The 18,714-nt window shown below is 41.6% G+C and overlaps 1 protein-coding gene across 1 annotated transcript in view; it reads right to left on the reverse strand.

The window, feature by feature from the left end:
* Window positions 1-7,950: 7,950 nt before the first annotated feature.
* Window positions 7,951-18,714, reverse strand: part of LOC124132881 (ammonium transporter Rh type A-like) — a 39,355-nt gene continuing 28,591 nt past the window's right edge. Inside the window, exons 5-9 of the mRNA XM_046497031.2 lie at window positions 17,730-17,893; window positions 16,625-16,762; window positions 14,888-15,021; window positions 12,723-12,901; window positions 7,951-11,543 (exon numbers count right to left, since the gene is read on the reverse strand). Coding sequence (XP_046352987.2) covers window positions 11,344-11,543; window positions 12,723-12,901; window positions 14,888-15,021; window positions 16,625-16,762; window positions 17,730-17,893 — 815 coding nt within the window. The 3' untranslated portion in view covers window positions 7,951-11,343. The remainder of the gene's footprint in view (window positions 11,544-12,722; window positions 12,902-14,887; window positions 15,022-16,624; window positions 16,763-17,729; window positions 17,894-18,714) is intronic.

The following is an 18,714-nucleotide window of genomic DNA, read 5'->3' on the forward strand; positions in this document are numbered from 1 at the left end:
TACATGTTTTAGCATCTTAACCCATGAATGTTTGAGCGACTATACCGATGCATGTTTTAGTCCATTTACCCATTATGTTTTAGCGCCTTTCCCCATGCATGATTTAGCTTCTTTACCCTTGCATGTTTTAGTGCATTTACCCATACATGTTCTAGTGCATTTACCCATAAATGTTTTAGCGACTTTACCCATGCATGATTTAGCTTCTTTACCAATGCATGTTTTAGCGCCGTTATCCATGCATGTTTTAGCGCCTTTATCCATGCATGTTTTAGCGACTTTACCCATGCATGTTTTAGCGACTTTACCCATGCATATTTTAGCAACTTTACCCATGCATGTTTTAGTGCATTTACCCATGCATGTTTTAGCATCTTAACCCATGCATGTTTGAGCGACTTTACCGATGCATGTTTTAGAGCCTTAACCCATGCATGTTTTAGCGCCTTTACCCATGCATGTTTTAGAGCCTTAACCCATGCATGTTTTAGCTCCTTTATCCATAAATGTTTTAGCGCCTTTACCCATGCATGTTTTAGCGCCATTTCCCATGCATGTTTTAGCGCCTTTACCCATGCATGTTTTAGCGACTTTATCCATGCATGTTTTAGCGCCTTTACCCATGCATGTTTTAGAGCCTTAACCCATCCATGTTTTAGCGCCTTTATCCATGCATGTTTTAGCGCCTTTATCCATGCATGTTTTAGAGCCTTTACCCATGCATGTTTTAGAGCCTTTATCCATGCATGTTTTAGCGCCTTTATCCATGCATGTTTTAGAGCCTTAACCCATGCATGTTTTAGAGCCTTTATCCATGCATGTTTTAGCGACTTTATCCATGCATATTTTAGCTCCTTTATCCATGCATGTTTTAGCGCCTATATCCATGCATGTTTTAGCGCCATTACCCATGCATGTTTTAGCGCCTTAACCCATAAATGTTTTAGCGACTTTATCCATGCATGTTTTAGCGCCTTAACCCATGCATGTTTTACCGCCTTTATCCATGCATGTTTTAGCGCCTTTATCCATGCATGTTTTAGAGCCTTTACCCATGCATGTTTTAGAGCCTTTATCCATGCATGTTTCAGCGCCTTTATCCATGCTTGTTTCAGCGCCTTTATCCATGCATGTTTTAGAGCCTTAACCCATGCATGTCTTAGCGCCTTAACCCATGCATGTTTTAGCGCCTTTATCCATGCATGTTTTAGCGCCTTTATCCATGCATGTTTTAGAGCCTTAACCCATGCATGTTTTAGCGCCTTTATCCATGCATGTTTTAGCTCCTTTATCCATGCATGTTTTAGAGCCTATATCCATGCATGTTTTAGCGCCATTACCCATGCATGTTTTAGCGCCTTAACCCATAAATGTTTTAGCGACTTTATCCATGCATGTTTTAGCGCCTTAACCCATGCATGTTTTAGCGCCTTTATCCATGCATGTTTTAGCGCCTTTATCCATGCATGTTTTAGAGCCTTTACCCATGCATGTTTTAGAGCCTTTATCCATGCATGTTTTAGCGCCTTTATCCATGCATGTTTTAGAGCCTTAACCCATGCATGTTTTAGCGCCTTAACCCATGCATGTTTTACCGCCTTTATCCATGCATGTTTTAGCGCCATTATCCATGCATGTTTTAGAGCCTTTAACCATGCATGTTTTAGCGCCTTAACCCATGCATGTTTAGCGCCTTTATTCATGCATGTTTTAGTGCATTTACCCATGCATGTTTTAGCATCTTAACCCATCCATGTTTGAGCGACTATACCGATGCATGTTTTAGTCCATTTACCCATTATGTTTTAGCGACTTTGCCATACATGTTTTAGCGCCTTTACCCATGCATGTTTTAGCTCCTTTATCCATAAATGTTTTAGCGCCTTTACCCATGCATGTTTTAGCGCCTTAACCCATGCATATTTTAGCGCCTTAACCCATGCATATTTTAGCTCCTTTATCCATGCATGTTTTAGCGCCTTTACCCATGCATGTTTTAGCGCCATTACCCATGCATGTTTTAGCGCCTTTACCCATGCATGTTTTAGAGCCTTTATCCATACATGTTTTAGCGCCTTTATCCATGCATGTTTTAGCGACTTTATCCATGCATGTTTTAGAGCCTTTACCCATGCATGTTTTAGAGCCTTAACCCTTGCATGTTTTAACGCCTTTATCCATGCATGTGTTAGCGTCTTTATCCATGCATGTTTTAGAGCCTTTATCCATGCATGTTTTAGAGCCTTTACACATGCATGTTTTAGCGCCTTTACCCATGCATGTTTTAGAGCCTTAACCCATGCATGTTTTAGCGCCTTTATCCATGCATGTTTTAGCGTCTTTATCCATGCATGTTTTAGAGCCTTTATCCATGCATGTTTTAGCGCCTTTATCCATGCATGTTTTAGCGCCTTTACCCATGCATGTTTTAGAGCCTTAATCCATGCATGTTTTAGCGCCTTCATCCATGCATGTTTTAGCGCCTTTATCCATGCATGTTTTAGAGCCTTTATCCATGCATGTTTTAGAGCCTTTATCCATGCATGTTTTAGCGTCTTTACCCATGCATGTTTTAGAGCCTTAACCCATGCATGTTTTAGTGCATTTACCCATGCATGTTTTAGCGACTTTATCCATGCATGTTTAAGCGCCTTTACCCATGCATGTTTTAGCGCCTTTACCCATCCATGTTTAGCGCCTTAACCCATGCATGTTTTAGCGACTTTATCCATGCATGTTTTAGCGCCTTTACCCATGCATGTTTTAGCGACTTTACCCATGCATGTTTTAACGCCTTTATCCATGCATGTTTTAGCGTCTTTATCCATGCATGTTTTAGAGCCTTTATCCATGCATGTTTTAGAGCCTTTATCCATAAATGTTTTAGCGCCTTTACCCATGCATGTTTTAGAGCCTTAACCCATGCATGTTTTAGCGCCTTTATCCATGCATGTTTTAGCGTCTTTATCCATGCATGTTTTAGAGCCTTTATCCATGCATGTTTTAGAGCCTTTATCCATGCATGTTTTAGAGCCTTTACCCATGCATGTTTTAGAGCCTTAACCCATGCATGTTTTAGCGCCTTTATCCATGCATGTTTTAGCGCCTTTATCCATGCATGTTTTAGCGTCTTTATCCATGCATGTTTTAGAGCCTTTACCGATGCATGTTTTAGAGCCTTTATCCATGCATGTTTTAGCGCCTTTACCCATGCATGTTTTAGAGCCTTAACCCATGCATGTTTTAGCGCCTTTATCCATGCATGTTTTAGCGTCTTTATCCATGCATGTTTTAGAGCCTTTATCCATGCATGTTTTAGAGCCTTTATCCATGCATGTTTTAGCGCCTTTATCCATGCATGTTTTAGAGCCTTTATCCATGCATGTTTTAGCGCCTTTATCCATGCATGTTTTAGCGCCTTTACCCATGCATGTTTTAGAGCCTTAATCCATCCATGTTTTAGCGCCTTTATCCATGCATGTTTTAGCGCCTTTATCCATGCATGTTTTAGCGCCTTTACCCATGCATGTTTTAGCGACTTTATCCATGCATGTTTTAGCGCCTATATCCATGCATGTTTTAGCGCCTTTATCCATGCATGTTTTAGAGCCTTTACCCATAAATGTTTTAGAGCCTTAATCCATGCATGTTTTAGCGCCTTCATCCATGCATGTTTTAGCGCCTTTATCCATGCATGTTTTAGAGCCTTTATCCATGCATGTTTTAGAGCCTTTATCCATGCATGTTTTAGCGTCTTTACCCATGCATGTTTTAGAGCCTTAACCCATGCATGTTTTAGTGCATTTACCCATGCATGTTTTAGCGACTTTATCCATGCATGTTTAAGCGCCTTTACCCATGCATGTTTTAGCGCCTTTACCCATCCATGTTTAGCGCCTTAACCCATGCATGTTTTAGCGACTTTATCCATGCATGTTTTAGCGCCTTTACCCATGCATGTTTTAGCGACTTTACCCATGCATGTTTTAACGCCTTTATCCATGCATGTTTTAGCGTCTTTATCCATGCATGTTTTAGAGCCTTTATCCATGCATGTTTTAGAGCCTTTATCCATAAATGTTTTAGCGCCTTTACCCATGCATGTTTTAGAGCCTTAACCCATGCATGTTTTAGCGCCTTTATCCATGCATGTTTTAGCGTCTTTATCCATGCATGTTTTAGAGCCTTTATCCATGCATGTTTTAGAGCCTTTATCCATGCATGTTTTAGAGCCTTTACCCATGCATGTTTTAGAGCCTTAACCCATGCATGTTTTAGCGCCTTTATCCATGCATGTTTTAGCGCCTTTATCCATGCATGTTTTAGCGTCTTTATCCATGCATGTTTTAGAGCCTTTACCGATGCATGTTTTAGAGCCTTTATCCATGCATGTTTTAGCGCCTTTACCCATGCATGTTTTAGAGCCTTAACCCATGCATGTTTTAGCGCCTTTATCCATGCATGTTTTAGCGTCTTTATCCATGCATGTTTTAGAGCCTTTATCCATGCATGTTTTAGAGCCTTTATCCATGCATGTTTTAGCGCCTTTATCCATGCATGTTTTAGAGCCTTTATCCATGCATGTTTTAGCGCCTTTATCCATGCATGTTTTAGCGCCTTTACCCATGCATGTTTTAGAGCCTTAATCCATCCATGTTTTAGCGCCTTTATCCATGCATGTTTTAGCGCCTTTATCCATGCATGTTTTAGCGCCTTTACCCATGCATGTTTTAGCGACTTTATCCATGCATGTTTTAGCGCCTATATCCATGCATGTTTTAGCGCCTTTATCCATGCATGTTTTAGAGCCTTTACCCATAAATGTTTTAACGCCTTTATCCATGCATGTTTTAGAGCCTTTATCCATGCATGTATTAGAGCCTTTATCCATGCATGTTTTAGCGCCTTTACCCATGCATGTTTTAGAGCCTTAACCCATGCATGTTTTAGTGCATTTACCCATGCATGTTTTAGCGACTTTATCCATGCATATTTAAGCGCCTTTACCCATGCATGTTTTAGCGCCTTTACCCATGCATGTTTAGCGCCTTAACCCATGCATGTTTTAGCGACTTTATCCATGCATGTTTTAGCGCCTTTACCCATGCATGTTTTAGCGACTTTACCCATGCATGTTTTAACGCCTTTATCCATGCATGTTTTAGCGTCTTTATCCATGCATGTTTTAGAGCCTTTATCCATGCATGTTTTAGAGCCTTTACCCATGCATGTTTTAGCGCCTTAACCCATGCATGTTTTAGAGCCTTAACCCATGCATGTTTTAGCGCCTTTATCCATGCATGTTTTAGCGTCTTTATCCATGCATGTTTTAAAGCCTTTACCCATGCATGTTTTAGAGCCTTTATCCATGCATGTTTTAGCGCCTTTATCCATGCATGTTTTAGAGCCTTAACCCATGCATGTTTTAGCGCCTTTATCCATGCATGTTTTAGAGCCTTTACCGATGCATGTTTTAGAGCCTTTATCCATGCATGTTTTAGCGCCTTTACCCATGCATGTTTTAGAGCCTTAACCCATGCATGTTTTAGCGCCTTTATCCATGCATGTTTTAGCGTCTTTATCCATGCATGTTTTAGAGCCTTTATCCATGCATGTTTTAGAGCCTTTATCCATGCATGTTTTAGCGTCTTTATCCATGCATGTTTTAGAGCCTTTATCCATGCATGTTTTAGCGCCTTTATCCATGCATGTTTTAGCGTCTTTATCCATGCATGTTTTAGCGCCTTTATCCATGCATGTTTAAGCGACTTTATCCATGCATGTTTTAGCGCCTTTATCCATGCATGTTTTAGAGCCTTTATCCATGCATGTTTTAGCGACTTTATCCATGCATGTTTTAGCGCCTTTACCCATGCATGTTTTAGAGCCTTAACCCATGCATGTTTTAACGCCTTTATCCATGCATGTTTTAGCGACTTTATCCATGCATGTTTTAGCGCCTTTACCCATGCATGTTTTAGAGCCTTTACCCATGCATGTTTTAGCGCCTTTATCCATGCATGTTTTAGCGCCTTTATCCATGCATGTTTTAGAGCCTTAACCCATGCATGTTTTAGAGCCTTTATCCATGCATGTTTTAGCGCCTTTATCCATGCATGTTTTAGAGCCTTAACCCATGCATGTTTTAGCGCCTTTATCCATGCATGTTTTAGCGCCTATATCCATGCATGTTTTAGCGCCTTTATCCATGCATGTTTTAGCGCCTTAACCCATGCATGTTTTAGCGCCTTTATCCATGCATGTTTTAGGGCCTATATCCATGCATGTTTAAGCGCCTTTATCCATGCATGTTTTAGAGCCTTAACCCATGCATGTTTTAGCGCCTTTATCCATGCATGTTTTAGCGACTTTATCCATGCATATTTTAGCTCCTTTATCCATGCATGTTTTAGCGCCTATATCCATGCATGTTTTAGCGCCATTACCCATGCATGTTTTAGAGCCTTAACCCATAAATGTTTTAGAGCCTTAACCCATGCATGTTTTAGCGCCTTTATCCATGCATGTTTTAGCGCCTTTATCCATGCATGTTTTAGAGCCTTTAACCATGCATGTTTTAGCGCCTTAACCCATGCATGTTTAGCGCCTTTATTCATGCATGTTTTAGTGCATTTACCCATGCATGTTTTAGCATCTTAACCCATGCATGTTTGAGCGACTATACCGATGCATGTTTTAGTCCATTTACCCATTATGTTTTAGCGACTTTACCCATACATGTTTTAGCGCCTTTACCCATCCATGTTTTAGCGCCTTAACCCATGCATATTTTAGCGCCTTAACCCATGCATATTTTAGCTCCTTCATCCATGCATGTTTTAGCGACTTTATCAAGCATGTTTTAGCGCCTTTACCCATGCATGTTTTAGAGCCTTAACCCATGGATGTTTTAACGCCTTTATCCATGCATGTTTTAGCGTCTTTATCCATGCATGTTTTAGAGCCTTTATCCATGCATGTTTTAGAGCCTTTATCCATGCATGTTTTAGCGCCTTTATCCATGCATGTTTTAGCGCCTTTATCCATGCATGTTTTAACGCCTTTATCCATGCATGTTTTAGAGCCTTAACCCATGCATGTTTTAGCGCCTATATCCATGCATGTTTTAGCGCCTTTATCCATGCATGTTTTAGCGCCTTTACCCATGCATGTTTTAGAGCCTTTATCCATGCATGTTTTAGCGCCTTTATCCATGCATGTTTTAGCGCCTTTATCCATGCATGTTTTAGCGCCTTTATCCATGCATGTTTTAGAGCCTTTATCCATGCATGTTTTAGAGCCTTTATCCATGCATGTTTTAGCGCCTTTACCCATGCATGTTTTAGAGCCTTAACCCATGCATGTTTTAGTGCATTTACCCATGCATGTTTTAGCGACTTTATCCATGCATGTTTAAGCGCCTTTACCCATGCATGTTTTAGCGCCTTTACCCATGCATGTTTAGCGCCTTAACCCATGCATGTTTTAGCGACTTTATCCATGCATGTTTTAGCGCCTTTACCCATGCATGTTTTAGCGACTTTACCCATGCATGTTTTAGCGCCTTAACCCATGCATGTTTTAGCGACTTTATCCATGCATGTTTTAGCGCCTTTACCCATGCATGTTTTAGCGACTTTACCCATGCATGTTTTAGCGACTTTACCCATACATGTTTTAGCGACTTTACCCATGCATGTTTTAGCGCCTTTACCCATGCATGTTTTAGCGACTTCACCCATGCATGTTTTAGCGACTTTATGCATGCATGTTTTAGCGCCTTTATCCATGCATATTTTAGCGCCTTTATCCATGCATGTTTTAGAGCCTTTACCCATGCATGTTTGCGGCCGGGGATCGAACCCCGGACCTTTCGCTCTCCGTGTGAACGCTCTACCACTAGACCACGGAGGCGGTCGACGTACAAAAAGAAAATATGAAGATGTGCAATCAATGTCAAATTAATTTTATTTCATAACAAGTTGAGCGTAAAAAAGACTTGGTGTTATTTACACAAGTAAATGCAGTACAAAACAGACCGAACCTGGTTACATACTGTCATAAAATACAATGTTAGCTTTTACTGTATGGGAGCAAACACTATAAGAAAATAATTAAGACATATTTCTTATTATTTCTGGAATAACGCACATGTTAGTGTCGACAATATGTAAGCATAGGACACTCAGCGTTCAGAGAAAGTACTTATCTATCATCACTCCTGGACATTTCCTATAAAGATGCCTATGTTCCAAGGATAATTTCATGTGGATAGTGGACCATCAACGTGAAAGCCCTGATGAGATCAATACAGTTCAAGCCCGCTTAACCAGACACAGTGGAGGGGTTGGGTTAGGGGCGGTTATATTTATACGGGGAGACAAAGTCGTGGAACGTCGATTATATTATAAGTCACTAGTTTGTCGGACCCATTTTCCATTATTAACATGTTGACTTGATATAAGTGGAATCTTGCTACGGCGTTTAACAACATCCTCAACATTCTCTATTAATCCGGAGGGTGCGATTATGCAAAATTCGTCTGGATTGATACTCTTCACAATTAACGTGTCATGTGAGTGAGTGAGTGAGTGAGTGCGGTTTTACGCCGCTGTCAGCAGTATTCCAGCAAAATCGGAAATGGGCTTCACACATTATACCCACGTGGGGAAACAATTTGATGGGAGTAAGTAAGTGAGTACGTTTCCACGTCGCTGCTAGCGACATTCCAGCAATATCACGGAGGGGGTCACCAGAAATGGGCTTCACACTGTGTAACCATGTGAGGGAACCAGTCGAAGGAAGTGAGCGAGTACGTTTCTACGTCGCTTTCAGCAGTATTTCAGAAATATCGCCAATCAAAAGCGGCCTTTAGTGTGACGAGCGAACGTTTTAACCACTAAGCTACCCCACCGTCCGCGATGGCTTCCCAACAGTAGTATCCACGCACCATAAACAAATAGGGTTGATAAGAGCCCTACTGGTTCCTTAATCACTTCATGATTCACAAGAATGCGTTGTACAAAGCCGTCATTAAACCATTACTAATGATATGAGAAGTGTAAAATGTTAATAATGTGTCAGTAAATTAAGGTAATCCCCCATAATTCCGCTTTATATAATAAGCTAACAAGTACCTTCTCCTACCATGTACCAAGGGGATTGGGTACTGGTAGAAGCCGTTCTCTCGACTCGAAGTTTGCTTGCTAAATGCACCTCAGTTTGTGATGAGTTTTAGTATTTTTGAGGTTTCAAGGTGAAGCCATAATTATATTTCATCGTACCTCTGCATCGTATCAACATATGAGAGTGTTTGGCTTAAAGACGATAACGATAACGGTACTCCCAAATCTCATTTGGTTACTGTCTCGATAATGTAGGGATGCTCTCATTACAAGTTTGATACATGCGAAGTTAACGGTTCATGGGGGTTTATTTCCTGTTAATGCATCAATACAACTTGATACCACCGGGTTAGGAAGGTGGGATCTCGAACTAACGGGTCCCACTGTATATACAGTAAACTACGGTTATAACGAACACGCTAATAACGATCTGACCGACATAACGAACTTATTTTTTAGTCCCGGCCATTTGTTGTATATATGCTGTATATACATGCTTATAACGAACTACGGTTATAACGAACTAAAATGAGTGGTCCCTTTGAGTTCGTTATAACCGTAGTTTACTGTACTGATCGAAATAACAAGGGAACTAAACTATTGGACATGACGCCCCTCGGGTACCCTGATAATGACCGGCGATTGTTTGACAATGTCGTGTCACACCAAATACTGACATTTCACTATTTGTTTTGCTCATACAAATATAAATGATAATAACAATAATAATTCTCCTTTCATAAACATTTGTCCAATTATTTATGTTGATCAGTATACATACATCATCTGTCACCTACATCGAATAGTCATCAGGATAATATGTTTTTTTGTATATGCGAATTAAAACCCAATAACAATGTTGGATCGTGTTTGTCAGTTTTGATAAAAAAAAATAAACATTGCGCCCAGATGAAAGATAATAGCTTTTCAGGTAGTGCCCGGATGCTAACCCTACATGACAATTTGAACGCTGAAGTGATTTTATGGATGAATGAGTGTTTTAGCGTGTTTACATGGAGCAATATGGCGAGATGGGCGAAGATGGCGGAATGCACCTGCATTTTGGCAGCAGGCGAAGAGAAAACGATACGAAATGGAAGTAAAGACCAAACTCAGCGGGACTGAGGTCAAGCTTACATCGAACCAAACCTTTGGGAATGTCAGGCACCCCCTGTCACAGATGTAACCAGTCAATGAATGTACACTGCTACAGGCGTCCTATCGCAAAAGAGAGTCGGCTGGGTTAAGTCGCTTTGAACAGTACACCAGTTTCAGAGTGTCAATTTGATGTTGGCCTTACAGAACTAATATCTTACCAACCTTCGGATCTGTCGGCACCGTTTGTCGCGGCCTTCAACATTAATTCAGTTATATCATGGCGTGTCAGCTTGATTTTGGAGGAAACCCTGAAGTGATTACCCATTTGGTGAAACCCACAAGCACAGGCTCGGTGCTGACAAACCTAGAAACATCACGAGGGTGCATCTGGTAACAGAAACACATGGGTACCCAGCTTAGAGGACAACACAGCACAGCGAACTACCTTAGACTATTGGAGCACCCGTTTTCTTGGAACATACGAACACTCATTCAAGTTACCCATCACAGCTTTGATGATTCACAACAATTTTATAAATTAGGGATATTCGATGTCAGACATGTCTTAATTCCCCTGTTTGCACTTCGAGGTTAACAAGTCAGAAAGTTGCTGACAAAATCTATTTTTAAGGGTTTCAAATACGGCGTTTAGGCATAGGTAACATTTTCTCATAATCATATGAATTGTGTTTCAATACCTTTGAAAATAAAACCATTGTCGAGGGTAAAACGAAATAACATACAGTAAACATCGCCTCAGATAAAAAAAAAAAATCCCTTAAAGATGAACTGATGTTGGTGCCAAACTTCTATTGAGCTCTGCTATATGACTTCCGTGTTAATCCTTCTGGTAATCTCTTTGTGCATAATCAACATTTTCACAATTACGTCTTGGGGATGCGGGTATATTCCGACATGGAACACTGATTCAGCATGTTAATTCTATCCTGTGAGCAAACATCTACGTCCTGACAAGCGTTTGTTCAGCATGTCCAGATATGAGTGTTCACTCCCTTTTATTATTCTCCCCTTACAGAATGCACCATGTCCATCGGTTGCTAAACAATAAATCGAAGACTTAAACCTTTATCACTCCCTAAAATTGGGAAAGATATGAGCATTATGCGTTCGTTCCATTCGTCCTGTCCCCGGCCATCAAGGGGGCACCACTCTCGTTAATAATGTTCTTCTTGCCGAATGTCGTCATTTCCTGTCTGGGCGAGGGGTCTTCCTCATCCGGGGTATTCCACACGGACTCGTCCTCAAACAGATGGTGGGCCTTCAGCTGGCCCAGGCCCGGCACGCAGCGGACAATGAGTCCTGAAAAACAGAAGAAAAAAATTTAAAGATGAAAAAAAACCATATTAATTTATCGTAGTGAGGGCGTTGGTTGTCAAAGATGGATGAAGCTCATGTGCCACGAGGGAAAGGATAAGCACCACGGTCCCGGCACACGGCATATATGAGACTTTAATACCCCCCCCCCCCCCCCCCCCCGTGAACCTGAGAGACACTGAAACACATGCTTATTACATGGTCGGAATCGTACATTGTTGAATTTTTGTGACTATGGGAAAGGTTTTGTTGCTTTTAGATCTATATATCTAGGAAATCAATAGACACGCTTTCAAGAGCAGCTTCACCTTTTTGTGTTATGTTTTCTACACCTTTATTCCAAAACACTCCAAGTATTCCAATTGAAAATATATTTTGTCAAAGGTTGAGGACCAGTAAACAGGATTGGGTCGAGTTTACTTCCTCCGTCACTGTTACCATTTTTGGATACAGTCACAAAGGCAGATATTAAAACGAAATCAGCATCAGACTTCAATAGAACGAACTGAGGAAGTGAATTGTATCAGCGACGGTTGTATGTCAGATGTCAAAAGCAGAACTCCGACAGACAACAAGGTACGACCAGAACAAAACTCTGCAAGGACTTTCAATGTGCCCGAGTCTTGTCTCCCCATGAGGCGCTGGCACGTCACGCGGAAGACGAGGGTCGTTTTTTCAAATGAGTACAATATGTGACAGAAGCATTTTTCTAATGTCTTTCTTAAAACCTTATAAACTCACTTGATTATCATTTGATATAACGCCGCTTTGAACAATATTTCAGTTATATCATGGCGTGTCAGCTAATGTAAGCGGAAAGTCCAGAGGGATGCAGGTCTTCGACGGTTACCATGCCACTTTGGAGTTTCTGGACACACCTAGAAACGTAATTATGGCGAATCGGGATACAAACCCACGATCAGCTTAAAGGCACGCTAAAGGAACACAACTGTGCACAGCAAATTGCGGACGCTTTAGTCGGCTTGGCCTGGTGTGGTCCAGACTTGATTTTTTTTACAAATTAAAAAAGAAAAGAAAAAAGAATCCATCCACGGATAGCGTTATAACGTATTCAGTAACGTTGGACACTTCGATCCTAATTACAAAATGTGCAATTCAATAAACAACATAGTAAAAATATTGAAACAGTATTCATTTCCCCACCTGTGATCAGACCACCAACAATGGCGACGACGATGGTGACAGTCAGGGCAAGCACCTGATACCCTGCCTGCTCCCCAGCCGACCTGCCCAGCCCGGGGGTGACATGCACGATCCTTTTGATCTCAGCGTACTCTGTTGTGTTAGCGAGTGGCACTCGGGCGGGGAACTGTTCGTACAGACTGAAACACAGACGGATATGGATATCGAGATATTAACATGCTCGCATTCATATTATTAACATATACAGAACAAATAAAATTAGGGATCATGACGTTTTTAGGGATTTTTCTTTGTGGTGAAGACTGAGCCTACAAGTTAATAAAAATAACCACAAAAATAAATAAATCATAATCCATTAGTTTTTTGTTCAGTTTATTTAACGAACCCTTTTGTTTTGTCTGCCATACTAGAGGCATTGGTTACGTGGGAGATGAACTCCATGTACAATTACAATGTGACCTATATTCCTAATCGAGAAGAGCGTGTGTCGCCATCATCTCACCAATCCACCAAAAACTGAAACACCTGATAATACCCATGATATCAAACGTTAATTTCTTTGACAAGTGCTAACGAGAAGAAACAAAACATCTATCCCCGCATTGTTCTCCAGCCACTTCTCAGCATGTGCTTGTATTCATACCTTTCATAGTGTTTGTTTTAAGGACCGACTATTTGATATTATGGAGAGGGCCTTTGATTTTATCGAAAGAATAAATTGTCTCTGAAAACATAATTATGTTTCAGACTTTGAAAAAAAAAGAAATTGCCTGACACAAAAAAATTGTCTAGCTATCATTACATTACATTATATGACGACCAGCTCATGTACAGTGAACATCTTTAACTCGAAGGCATCGAAAATCGAAAATACCAAGACCCAAGAGGAATGCCCACATGAAACAACAATGTCGATAAAGATTCCGCCGGGACGATACACTTCCACCATCGTAAACGATATATCGAGGTACATGTTGTGGGGGTTGTGATAAAGAAACGTTTCACTGTTATCATTACTCATCAGAGAATCTAGCGATCTGTTTTGTAAGTAGAGAACACTACAGTGGCTGTCGTTTGACTTTCCGTGGTGGACCCGAGAAGATCCGGGGTAGAATAGGTCTTCAGCAACCCATTCTTGCAGTAAGAGGCGACTGTGCTTGTTGTAAGAGGTGACTAACAGGATCGGTTCGTCAGGCTCGCTGACTTGGTATCCCAATTCGTAGATCGATGCTCATGATGTCAATCACTGGATTGTCATTTCCCACAGGTGATGCCGCCTATGGGCATAAATTTCATCAATTCCACACCTTATTCCAAACACAAGGGCAGGCATGGAAAACTATTTCATGCAGCGGTAGTTCTTTCTCGAGACATATGTCCCTTATATGTCTCTCCTATAATCAATCAGATTCAACCTCTCACATTACTTGCATTTGCTTCAAACAAAATGGCGACACCCAGTCAAGACGATCTGCTTGATAACCAAGATCTATATTGTCGACGCCTAGTTGACGGTACACATGCTTGCAAATTCTCAGTCGATCGAAATCTATACGTTGAAATCCATGTTGTTTACGAACCGGATGTCTAGTGCGTTGAGCGATTTTGATTGGACTGTGCATATACACGCCAGTCCAGCCAAAATGTAACTCCAGAATTCCTTCCTGGTTCGGCAAGAGTGGAAACTGGACTTTTACAGTTAGTTAATTCCCTTGCGTTGAGAAGATATACGATCCAGAGATCAGCATCTCGAGATACCATGAACGAGGACGAGCACTTTTGGTGGTCTTTCCTTTGCAAAAGCAGGATCTACTTTAACTGCCACCTAACAAAATTAACATCCAAGACGTTGAAACATTCAACTCAAGGCTAAATCTCCCCAGAGAAGCGTATCTACAATGTCCAGCACAGCCCACACTATTAACAGGTGCTTCTGAGTGTGCCGCTATCTCATCTATAAAGTAGCATCCAACTCGTATCCTAGTGTGACTCCCAGACCCCAGATTAAGTAAAACAAGAAAAACAAGTCTTGAAAGATTTGGCAAGTCTAGATTGCCTCACCTCTAGGCATTGTTCACGACTCCATTTGGATTTGATTTTTTGATTTTGTAGATATATAGTTTTTAGATCAAAGAAATTTTTGGGGGGACTAAATGTTAGTCTACCTGTATCCATATTTATCGAAGTCGGCGACGAGGGCAGCGATGGCGCCGGCAATTCCGGCCATGATGGCGGGCATGCCGTGCAGGTTGTTCACTCCACACGTGTCATGAAGTTTCAGCTTTGACGACAGGAACGGCTGAAATAACATATATACATAGATATTTGAACTATACTTAAAAGCATGTAGTCTGTCACATGAGGTACCCGCTCATACGGTTAAACAGATGTTTCAGATCTTCTGTTTCATATAACAGGAACCCCTTGCCTTGTCTTGTTAGTTAGTTGGTTGGTTGTTTAACGCCGAACCAAGCAATATTCCAGCTATATGACGGCGGTCTGTAAATAATCGAGTCTGGACCAGACAATCCAGTGATTAATATAATGAGCATCGATCCACGCAATTGGGATTGCTGACATGCATCAACCAAGTCAGCGAGCCTGACCACCCGATCCCGTTAGTCGCCTCTTACGACACAAGCATAGTCGCCTCTAACGGCAAGCATGGGTCGCTGAAGACCTATACTACCCCGGATCTTCACGGGACGGAATCCTTTGTGAGTGCAACATGTCCATGACAGTGAACGTTTCATCGCAAGGTAGCCCTCTTCGTGAAGTGTTTAGCTCAAGAAATGGTATTAAATATCAACTGTGTATGTTGTGTTTTTTACCGGATCCTATTTTATTCCTTATGTTTGATAATTTACCATACAGAAAGTCACGAGAGTGAAAGTATCTTTTATCACAGAATGTCGTTCTTAGTCATCAGTGTTAAGTCGGTCTCATTGACGGACCATTACAAAATGCGTATGAATAGTGTTTGAGTGAAACCCCCATTTATCCTACACGTATAGTGCAAAAGGATATGAAGCCATGTTTGCCTACGTAATCACCTCGGAAAACCCTTCGCAATTTAGAACGTGATAACACAAAAAGAATAGTTTTTGAAGCAAGCAGACATTGAATCGATGAATGGAGTTGAAAATAGTTCTTGCTGGGTGACTCCATGTGCATATTTTTATCGTGATGCCATGTTTATCGGAATGGTTAACCGCACGGGATTGGTTTTATCTGTTATTTATTGTTATCTATATACTGCATTAGAGTGAGCATTGTTTTACGCCACTTTAAGCAATATTCCAGCAATATCACGGCGGTGGACACCAGAAATGGGCTTCACACATTGTACCCATGTCGGGAATCGAACCGGGTCTTCGGCGTTAACGAGCAAACGCTTTAACCACTAGGCTACCCGACCGCCCCTTACTGGATTAGAGATAAACGTTAAAAACTTTGTGTGTGTGGTTGTTCACTTACAATTCTCTATGCCTTAATATTATCGGTATATATCCACAGCAACTCGACCTAGAGTCGACAAAAATGATCATCGGATGGTTGCAATGTGTGAATCGGTTGATTTTGTGAAACATATTGAAGTCTATTCGTAAATACGCAAAGCTATAACTTCACAGACTGCTTATCTAATCATCAACACTAAAACACTGTGGACAACAATACCACATCAGTGACATCGTTCAACGCAATAATGCAACACATGCCCCGCCCATTCTGTTATCAGCCAATCAGGAGACAATAGTTCGTTAATGGGCGTGGTATATATTTTTAATATTCATTTTATGGAAACATAAAGGTTAAAAAAGAATTGCTTGGTTAGTCAACTAAATGTCACGGAATCACGCGCAATATAATTATGGTTTTATTTAACACTTTTCTTGTGTTACCGTGATGTACTTGTATCCGACTGTGGACAGCATCCCGGCGACGGACCCGATGATGAGTGCTCCGTATGGTCCGATCATCATGTCCGCACTTGTTCCCACTGCCACACCTCCTGCCAGCGTGGCGTTCTGTATGTGTACCTGGGGTGGATGTGACACCATATTGAGGTATGGAAGCCTTTCTGGGCCAATGACTGTACGTTACGTGAAATTCAGGGACAAACTCATCAACACTCAACGACAAGCATATTTCAGTGACAACGCATCGGGTATGAAGGCACAAGCATATGTTTCAGTGACAACCCCAAGCACATGTTCCAGTGACAACCCCAAGCAAATGTTTCAGTGACAACCCCAAGCACATGTTTCAGTGACAACCCCAAGCACATGTTTCAGTGACAACACCAAGCACATGTTTCAGTGACAACCCCAAGCAAATGTTTCAGTAACAATCCCAAGCACATGTTTCAGTGACAATCCCAAGCTCATGCTTCAGTGACAATCCCAAGAACGTTTTAGTGACCACCCCAAGCACATGTTTCAGTGACAATCCCAAGCACATGTTTCAGTGACAATCCCAAGCTCATGCTTCAGTGACAATCCCAAGCACGTTTCAGTGACCACCCCAAGCACATGTTTCAGTGACCACCCCAAGCACATGTTTCAGTGACAATCCCAAGCACGTGTTTCAGTGACCACCCCAAGCACATGTTTCAGTGACAATCCCAAGCACGTTTCAGTGACCACCCCAAGCACATGTTTCAATGACCACCCAAAGCACATATTTCAGTGAGAACCCCAAGCACGTTTCAGTGAGAACCCCAAGCACATGTTTCAGTGATAATCCCAAACACATATTTCAGTGACAACATGGCGCATCAGGCAGGAAAGCCTACGCACATGTTTCAATTATTTCATGTACAGGACATTCGACCATACATTATTTAAAATGAAGAGTAAAACCTGTCTGTTTGATTTTTGTAGATTTTATACATTCAAATTTTGTCCATGTTATATTCTGACTGATATGTTTGCTCTGGGTGGTCGAATCCATAATTGAAACTTATAAAAGTGTCGCCAATATGTTCCTTGACAGACAGGTTCGTACCATGTCCAGCTTGCCCTTCTCGTCCACCAGTACGGAGATGGCGAATGTGACGACGCAGCAGGAGGCGAGGGCGAAGTACGTGTTGAGGACGGCGCGGTGCTGGTCGTCGCCCGGGGCGAGAGCGCTGTTGAAACTCGGCCAGAACAACCACAAGAAGACGGTACCTAGTAACAGAGGAGACGTCTTAACAAAGAACGTGCATACCATTGTGGTTTACTATACTTGTATGAAGTAGGTTAATCGTTTTATTCTGATTCTTACAACTGAACGTGTTTAAAGAAAACAGACAACCCGTTTTCTAGCGCTGGCCCACGCTGGCTCAAGTTAACGTGATACCCCTCTCAGACACGGTATACTGGCTCCAAGCCGACCAGTCCTTGTTTTAGCCCCTTTAGGCCGAGCGAGGGCATGAAAACAATAAGTTTCATTTGTAAGGTCTACTGGTATGACGCGGTCGGGGATCGAACCACCTACTTTCCTCTCTCCGGACATTCACTTCATCTCTAGACCACGAAATCAGTCTTATCTAGTACGTGTGAAAGGTATCCGAAATGTACGACTATGGGCCTCATGTGCTGAGAATGCCAGGTCATTTTCTTCTGTGACCGTTTGCAAGGCGAATTACAGCCCTGCATTAATATATCCCTATAAACTACCTTCTATGCTCTTGGGGGAGGGCGCGGCGGGAGAAGCTTAGTGGTTAAAGCGTTCGCTCGCCACGCTAAAGGCCCGAGTTCGATTCCCAATGTGTGAAGCCAAGCTCTGGAATATTGCTAAAAACGGAGAAAAAACATACTCACTCACTCTGTGACCTTGGGGTCGAATCCCAGATTCGCCCTGATTAATATTCCTAGTTTTCTTTAGCTGGTTTATTATATTCCATTTATGCCACGACATTGTGTCTCAGATATATGTGGGAGGGAAGCCGAAGGTGACTTACGTCACGGACGTATATCACTAACGTGGCAAGTGACTGAGTAAGTGA

This window comes from Haliotis rufescens, unplaced genomic scaffold, assembly GCF_023055435.1.
Source record: "Haliotis rufescens isolate VD_foot unplaced genomic scaffold, xgHalRufe1.0.p SCAF_18, whole genome shotgun sequence".
In the NCBI taxonomy this organism is placed as follows: domain Eukaryota; kingdom Metazoa; phylum Mollusca; class Gastropoda; order Lepetellida; family Haliotidae; genus Haliotis; species Haliotis rufescens.